Source organism: Hyaena hyaena, unplaced genomic scaffold (assembly GCF_003009895.1).
Source record: "Hyaena hyaena isolate Hyena2069 unplaced genomic scaffold, ASM300989v1 scaffold_1133, whole genome shotgun sequence".
Lineage (NCBI taxonomy): Eukaryota > Metazoa > Chordata > Mammalia > Carnivora > Hyaenidae > Hyaena > Hyaena hyaena.
The window spans coordinates 88556-97244 of record NW_024081767.1 but is presented as its reverse complement, the minus strand read 5'-3'; the positions used below and the strand labels follow the sequence as shown (position 1 = coordinate 97244).

At 36.0% G+C, this 8689-nt stretch overlaps 1 protein-coding gene and 1 long non-coding RNA gene across 2 annotated transcripts in view; one reads left to right on the top strand and one right to left on the bottom strand.

Moving 5' to 3' along the window:
- Positions 1-486: 486 nt before the first annotated feature.
- STEAP4 (STEAP4 metalloreductase) overlaps positions 487-8689 on the bottom strand; it is a 23425-nt gene continuing 15222 nt past the window's right edge. Inside the window, exons 2-5 of the mRNA XM_039222469.1 lie at positions 5814-6271; positions 4612-5139; positions 2907-3071; positions 487-901 (exon numbers count right to left, since the gene is read on the bottom strand). Coding sequence (XP_039078400.1) covers positions 614-901; positions 2907-3071; positions 4612-5139; positions 5814-6269 — 1437 coding nt within the window. The 5' untranslated portion in view covers positions 6270-6271 and the 3' untranslated portion in view covers positions 487-613. The remainder of the gene's footprint in view (positions 902-2906; positions 3072-4611; positions 5140-5813; positions 6272-8689) is intronic.
- LOC120224237 overlaps positions 5830-8689 on the top strand; it is a 7521-nt gene continuing 4661 nt past the window's right edge. Inside the window, exon 1 of the long non-coding RNA XR_005526501.1 lies at positions 5830-5909. This is a non-coding gene — a long non-coding RNA (uncharacterized LOC120224237). The remainder of the gene's footprint in view (positions 5910-8689) is intronic.

Here is an 8689-nt window from a genome sequence, read left to right as displayed (position 1 = left end):
AATAGACTTGTATATATCCAATCCATGGTTATTTCCAATCAATTGTGATATTTTTATTGTGTTGTAAAATAGTTCTCCACACCCATGTTGGCAAAAGCAAAATCAAAGAGGACGCTTAACTACAGAATTCACTGTGGCAATATTTATGACCACTTTCACTTAACAAAGAACAATAAGAAAAATTCTCATTCCTTTCACTTCATTAGGTCCTCCTTTTCAGACATACCTCAGAAAGCCTTTATCAGTGGCCACCATCTTACTGTTTTCTTTTTCATTCCACTCAGCCCTTGACCGAGAGAAAGAAATTGCTGTACTTCCCCTGGATTTTGCAAGACATTCGGTCATGCACGTTGCCCATGGCGAAACAACTTTTTAGTGTGAAACCACAAAGCTAACCGTGACCTCAGCCTTGCTGCCTCTGGGAAAAAGAGAGGCAGAGACCTACACAGATTCATCACTAACCTGAGATTTAGTGGTGTTCTGTTCCTATCTGTCAAGTTCTCAAAGTCTGGCAACCGTTCTTTCTCTGTTAACAAATTTCAGGTCATGGTGGGAGAAAAATGCTCTCTTAACTGTGCCCATTATATAGTCTTCTCTAAATAAACATACACTACTACAGTTCAGAGTCCAGATGGACTGAACTTTGCTTTAAATATCTTTCTCCATTCAATGTCGGTTTCGCATCCCTCTCCCAGCCCTGGCGGATCCGTGTAAGGGTCTTGTCTATACATGGTAAGATGAGGATGAACTTGATCACCAGCACGATGCAGGGAATGATGAGTGCTATCACGTAGGCTGAAGGAAGGCACCATATGACACTCGAAGGACTGAGGAATCTCTTGCCACCATACACCATGGTGTGGGCTGTGCACAAGATCAGGGTCAAATAACCCAGTTTGGACTATATAAGCAAGAAAAAAATATGTACATTAACACTATATTTACATTTTAAAATGAAACACACTCTAAGCCAATGCAGGATATTTATTAACAACCATAAACCTTTGACATCTATAATATTTAGAACAACACTCTGCTAAGTACTGGAGAAAACATTAACCCTCCTTCAGGTTGATAAATATTCCATTTTAAAAAGGTTGTGCTTACAAATGATATGGTGATTTCATCCTTTTTAATTTTTTTTTAAATTTAGTGTTTATTTTTGAGAGAATCCAAAGATCCAAAGCAGGATCCAGGCTCTGAGCTGTCAGCACAGAGCCCAACACAGGACTCAAACCCACAAACCACGAGATCATGACCTGAGCTGAAGTCAGATGCTTATCCAACTGAGCCACCCAGGCGCCCCAGTTTCAGCCTTTTTTTTTTTTTTAAATTTATTCTTGAAGTATAGTTGGCATACAATGTTGTATTCATTTCAGGTATACAACATACTGATTTGACAGTTCCTTATGTTTTGTACTGCTCACCATGACAAGCATAGCACCAGCTGTCACCATGCTATGTTATTACAATATTATTGACTATATTCCCCATACCTTTCATTCCTGGGATGGGTGAAATAGAGGAAGGGGATTAAGTGGTGGTTTCATCTTAACATGGCTGGATGGGAAAGTTTGCCAGGAGAAAAACTCTTTTGAGTTAGAATAAATAATATACTGTGGTTTCTTCCCCAATGGTGAAACTCTTTCCTTGATCAACTCTTCTGGAGGCCAGAGATGAATAAGACAGTATGTCCTCAAGAAGCACCACATTAGTTTATGTTACAGACTAAAGGCAGATGCTAACTAATTTCTATTGCAATAAAGAACAATTAGCAAACTTTACTTTTGTTTGTTTGTTTTGGCCTAAATTCTAAAGCTCAATGTTTATTTCTGTCTTAATGCTTTGACTGAAGGTATTACCATGAGAAAATGCTGACTGCATTTGTTCTTTGGGAGAAACTGCAAGACTGTCAGAAATTCAAATAGTTTGATAAAATTCTAATCTAATTCTAGTTACTAATGGTCTTTTCTTTTATATTGGTTAACAATGAGCATGCATCAGAAGAATCTAGAAGGCTTGTTAAAACACATTGCTGGGCCACACCTCCAGAGTTACTGGTCCATTTGGTCTGTGTGGAGCCCGGGGACTTGTGTCTCTAGTAAGATCCCAGGTGATGCTGAGGTTCTAGGTAGCACACTTTGAGGACTACTGGTCTATAAGAATAGTAACTAACTGCTTTTAGTGAGGTGTCTGGTGGTTGGTATGTGGGCAAAACCAATTTTCCCTCGTAGAGACCAGCACTGAGTCTGGTATAACAATCTAACAAACCTTTCTCTGATGGTTTTAAAGTTGAGTTTAATATATGATTTTTTGTATCAATATGTCCATATTATAAGGCAGTTATTTAGAAATAGGAATTTTGTCTTTGGGTTTCTTTTCACCTTGTGTCTAGCATATTCCTACACACAAAGTTTAATAGTTACTGCCTTTTACTCTAGTAAATCTTGACAAGTCACCAATCTTGACAAGTAATGCCCAGGTAGGAAATGAAACTAATATGGTATGCCTTTTGGTACCAGAGTTTAACATTTGTTTTACTTGCTATTTTTGTAACACTGCTAGGGAAGTGAAGGAGCATAATGAAAGTCTGTACATAGTATGAGAGAAAAATGAAAATATTTATTAAGTCAGACTTATTTTGCAATATAAAGCAGATTAAATCTTGAAGTCCTTGGGGCACCTGGGTGGCTCAGTCGGTTAAGTGTCGACTTTGGCACAAGTCATAATTTCACGGTTTATGAGTTCAAGCGCCACATCAGGCTCTGTGCTGACAACTAAGCGCCTGGAGCCTGCTTCAGATTCTGTGTCTCCCTCTCTCTGCCCATCCCCTGCTCATGCTGTGTCTCTCTGTCTCTCAAAAATAAATAAATGTTTAAAAAACAAACAAATCTTGAAGTTCTTACCTGGACAAATCGGAACTCTCTCCAGTTGACCATGTTGCTCACGGATGGCAAGGAAGTGATTCCTAAGAGTACAAACAGGAAAAATCCTAGGATTCCCAAAGCTATATATGAATCATTAAGCCAGGCAGTAGAGGTGCTAAATGGATCTTCTCTGTTTGCTGTTGCCTAAGAAAAATTATAAGCAATTTTTAAAAATTACATATTTTTTACAAACTGCCCAAACTTTTAAGGGGATTGAAAAATACCTCTGCATAGTATATTTGCTCAGGACAAATCATATGTATTCCTTAATAACCACTTGAAAATAACTATAGAGAAATATACACTTGGAAATGATATTTCTTGGTAGAAAAAGTAATTGGTTCTGGTAAGACTTTAATATAATAGTTGACTCTAGGAGTTGTGTAGAAAGTTTTAATTGACCCTATAAATTCTAAAACAAAGTAAACATTTACTTAAACCTTCTATACCATATGGCTTCTTGTTCTCCAAGCAAAACTTGATGTTCTCAAATGATTATATCTGGATTCTGTTCTTCAGCTTTATATGTTGATTATTCACACACACAGTTTGGGTTCTTTCACGTTTATTATGTCAATATATAGCATCAAGTCTGTCACACCACAGACTGAGAAAATCCAGACCCTTTAAATGGGACTATTGTCCAAGAATCTCCCATGTATTTGTTTGAAAAATAATGTAGAGAAATCCACAGAAGTACCATCAATGAGTTATTAACTTAGAAACTTTGAGACTGCAGTAAGATTGATCAAAACCAATTATTTCCAAACTAGAACGGATGGATGGCACTTCCTCTAGGATCATTTTATGATTCTCTGAGCTGATTCTCTCTGAATTGTTCACTATGCAGAAAATAGTATTTGACATTTGCTCTAAATTGTTTAGTTTTCTAGTTTTTGAGGAAGGCTTTCTGCAAGTCAAATACTAATGGAGTTATAAGCACCCTTTTGTGAATTTGTTTACCTTACTGTGGCAGAGGTTTGAACAGCCCCCTTATTTTTATAAGATGGTTGTTTTTGACTTCCAAAAGGAAGAAGCATGCACAAAAGAAGCTTGAAAACATATTGGTTTACATTCATTGACTCCTCTCCTTCCCTAAGAAATTCAAGTAAGTGTTATTAGTTTTCCTGAGCCTCCAAATCTGTCAGTTTGCCAGTATCCCAGTGAATCCTGAGAGTACACATCTGCACCCAAGTGAACTGGGGAATCTAACTTTTATTCTCACTAGTTTTATGAGATCTCAACTGAATTCATTTAAAAAAAAAAACCTAAAACCCAGACTCAAAAAACCCCAAATGAAAACAAAGAAAACCCCAAAGAAACAAGAGCTATAGTCTACATTTTTAAAAAAAAATAAAGATGGTTTGGGGCACCTGCATAACTCAGATGGTTAACCGTCTGACTCTTGGTTTCACTCAGTTCATGGTCTCACAGTTCGTGAGTTCCAGTCCTGCATCAGACTCTGTATTGACAGCGCAGAGCCTGCTTGGAATTCTCTGTCTCTGCCCCTGCCCCCTTTCTCAAAATAAATAAATAAATAAATAAATAAATAAACAAACAAACAAACGTTAAAGAAAAAAAGATGGTTAGAAAAGTGATTTTTTATAATTGTGAAATGGAATATGATGTAGCAAGATTTCCCTTTGTTTAAGGAACCAGAGAATACAAATGAGTAGAGATTTACCTGGGTAATGGTTCTGTTTTTCAGTGTCCATCGTACATAATAACGAATAGGAATCACAAGTGTGTAGAGGACGTGAAGGAAGGCAAATCCCAGTGCCATCAAGCCCAGCTGCTTTCTGCAAAGCATCCAATGGTCAAGCCAGTCTGGGAATCGGCGGTATTTTGTACCTCGGTACAGTTGCAGAATGGCAGCAATAACACCAGGGAGGTAAACCAAGGCAAGTAGTGTAAGTGCTGCTATTGGAAAGATACGATTTGGAATGGAAATAGCCAGGCGAAATGACCTGTCTTTCCTACCATTAACATAGGGATAGATTATATCTCTTATAACACAGTAGAAAAAGAAGAAGACACACAGAAAAGCAGACAAATAGAAGGGGAACTTCCACATTGGAAATAGTTGCAGGGGGTAGTTTTCAATTTCTTTGGCTGCCGTGAGAGATCCTCGATCCAGTGGAGTAAGTCCAAGAGTATGAACGATATCCATCACTTTTTGCTTGGCTTTGCTGTCATTTCCACATATGAACACCTGGGTTAAGAATAATTAATTTTGTACTTATTCTTTGTTTAATAATTACTTTGAAAGTCTATGTAAGCACAGTGCAGAGCAAGGACATACAGTAGTGAACTGCTTTTCAAACAAGGATATAGAAGCAACATGTTTTCAACTTGCACATGCACACTGGATAGTTAAGTACCAGAGTTGAAATTGAGAGTGGTTTTAAGCATATCACACAAACACAATAGGACTTGGTTCTCCATAGGGTGATAGTTTGATTTTTCTTCTGTATTCATGGGTACTACATCACTTTGGGATTACTTTTAATCTCTGAATAAATGGAACCAGTTTCATACAGTGTGATGGGAATGGAAAGGATATCCATCAACAATTTAACTGTGTTACTTTTTAGTATTTATAAGAGGCCTCTGGAGACTGACACCATTGGCTTCCATCCAACTCAAAGCTGAGGGTGCTGACAGTGGGAAATAAATCACAACAATTGACTGGTTAAACCCTAGAAAATTATCCATGGCACATATTAGCAAATTAAAGTGTTTAGTGGGTATTTTGTTTTGTAATTATATTTTGGCATCTTTGAGGTAAATGCACATTAAAATATTTACTTTTTTAAAGATTGAATGTAAATTAATCATTTATTTTTTTTTATTTTTATTTTTTGTAAATTAATCATTTAATCTCACCTGCCGATTTGCATCCAGTGCTCCGGACTGGAGAGCCCAGGCTGAGATGGTGTTAAATGCTTTCACTACGTGAGTGCCTGGCACCAGCTGAGCAAGGTACTCTGCATTAGATTCTGGATACTGATTGATTTTGAGGTTATTGCTGATGTCGACCAGTATTTTCCCTTTGAGCACGTCAGTTAGTTTTGTGAGAAAACCATAATGCTCTCTGTGAACTGCTATGATGATGATGTCCGATTTCTGGGCCGCTTCTGAATAGCTGAAGACCTCTGCACCGTTGGGCAGCAGGCTGGATTTCTGGGGGTTTCTGCTTCCAAAAACAATAGAATAACCACACTGGAGCATTTTAAGTGCCAGTGATCTTCCAAAGTCTCCAGTTCCAAAAATACATACAGTCTCTTGCTTTTCTGAAGAATTCATAGTAAAAGGAAATGCATCTGTAGACGTTTTTTCCATAACTGAAAGATAGTAACAGAAATAGTCAACAAAATCTAAATGCTCAACATGACAGTTAATGAGAATCATATCCAGGAAACAGTGATCGACAGAGGTTGCTCTCATCTTCTAATGAATTATCTCAAGCATATTCCCCACAGAATTTGGAAAGAGAAAATATTTTCATATATATACTCACATGTGTCTCATTTAACAAAATCACTGGTGAAAATTTTTGTCTGTTGGATAAAGAGATGCAGTGAAAAGCCAAGACACTTATTGGTGGGTGTTTTAAACCATGGACATGTGTTACAATGATAATTGCATTTACCTAACACTTAACAGTTATCAGAGTTCTCAGAGCAAAATCTAGCAAAGAATGCACTAGTGAGGAAATTGTAGACCAATTTACTTATGTTTTATGATACAAAAATCCTAAATAAAACATTAGCGAACAGAATCCAGCAGCTTATTAAGAGAAAGTGCTCATTGATCAAATGGGGATTATTCTAGGAATAAATATAAAGATTAGATCTTTAAATTCAATATTAGGAAATCTATTAATATAACTTACTATATTAGAAGATTTAAGGAGAAAATATAGTCAAATTTAGGTATGTTAAGTGGACATATGTTAAAATTTGACATTTATTTTTGATTCATGGTCAAAAAGGAACAGATAGGTATTTCCTTAACATACAAAATACCTCCCTCAACTTAAAATAATTAGTATTATACTTAAAAGATAATTTTTAAAAATTACCAGAAACACTCCCAATAAAGTCATTAGATGGACAAACATATCTGCTTTGACCACTTTAGTTATTATTGTTTGGAAATTCTAGCTAACACAACTAGATCAGAGTAAAAGATTTGAGATACAGAAATTCAAAAGGAGTTGTAGATGATCAAACTGTAATTCTTGAAAACTTGAGAAAGTCAACTGAAAAGGTACCATACCTACAAAATCAATCCAACATTTTGTTCAGGAAGCCAATTAATATCAATACCCTTCATATATTAAAAAATAAATTCAAAGATTTAATAGAAGGAAGGACCCTATTTACAGTTGCAACAAAATAGAGAAAATATTTAGGAATAAACTTAACAAGATAAGACAGGTACAAGAACTATATGAATAAGAACTAAACATGCCCTTAAGACCCAGGGAAGATTTATGTAAATGGCAAGATACAGCATGTTCCTGGATGGACTGGCTCACCTTTATACAGATGTCAGTTTTAACTAATTTAATCTATAAATTCTGGAGAGTAAAGTAATGAATAAGGGGCTAGTTCTATTCAGTGTTTAAAGATTATAAAATTAAAATAATGAAATATGGCAGTGTCACAGGAATAGAAAATGTTTCGTGAAACAGTTAAAAATATAGAACTTGAGCTAAATATGAATCATCCCAAATTAGTGAGAAAAGATGGATTATTCAGTAGCAAATATTGATACAACTGAAAAGTCACTTGGAAGAAAAAGTTGAACCTATACCTCTTGCTCCCCTTCTAGGTAAATTTGAAATTATTAAAGATTTAAATTATCTATCTTATCTTATCTTATCTATCTATCTATCTATCTATCATCATCTACCTATCTATCTATCTAGAGCCATAATAGAACTAGATGGAACTATGGAGATTTCTTTTTTAACTTGAGAGGGCAAAGACCCTCTTCCTATAAACCCCTGAAACCATTAAAGAATAAAGGAATAAATGTGATTATATAAAAATAAATAATACCTGCAAAGCAGAAACTGCTGTAAGCAAAATCAGAAGATCAACAATCCAAAAAAATATTTTTAACTCCTACACACACAAAAAAATTGCCAGGATGCCTGGATGGCTCAGGTCATGATCTCACAGTTCGTGAGTTCAAGCCACACATCAGGTCTGTGCAGACAGCTCAGAGCCTGGAGCATGCTTCAGATTCTGTCTGTCTCTCTGCTCCTCCCCTGCTCATATTCTCTTTCTCTCTGTCTCCCAAAAATAAACATTAAAAATAATAATAATTGTCCTTTAGAAAATTCGGCAAAAGTTGGAAGTTGACTGTTTATCCTAAGGTGATATAAAAGAGTATTTAATGTAGTAAAAAGAAATCTAAATCTTACCCAAAATAAAAGAAATGTGAGTTGAAACTAAACTTAGACACTGTTAAAAGCATGTGAGTTACTTTTTGAAAGTTTGTGAAATTAAAAAAAAATTTTTTTTGTACATTTATTTTTTTATTTTTTATTATTTTTTTTAAATTTTTAAATGTTTTTTATTTATTTCTAGGAGAGAGAGAGAGACAGCATGAGCAGGGGAGGGTCAGAGAGAGAGGGAGTCACAGACTGAAACAGGCTCCAGGCTCTGAGCTGGCAGTCAGCACAGAGCCCGACGCGGGGCTCGAAGCCACGAACCGCGAGATCATGACCTAAGCGAAAGTCGGACGCT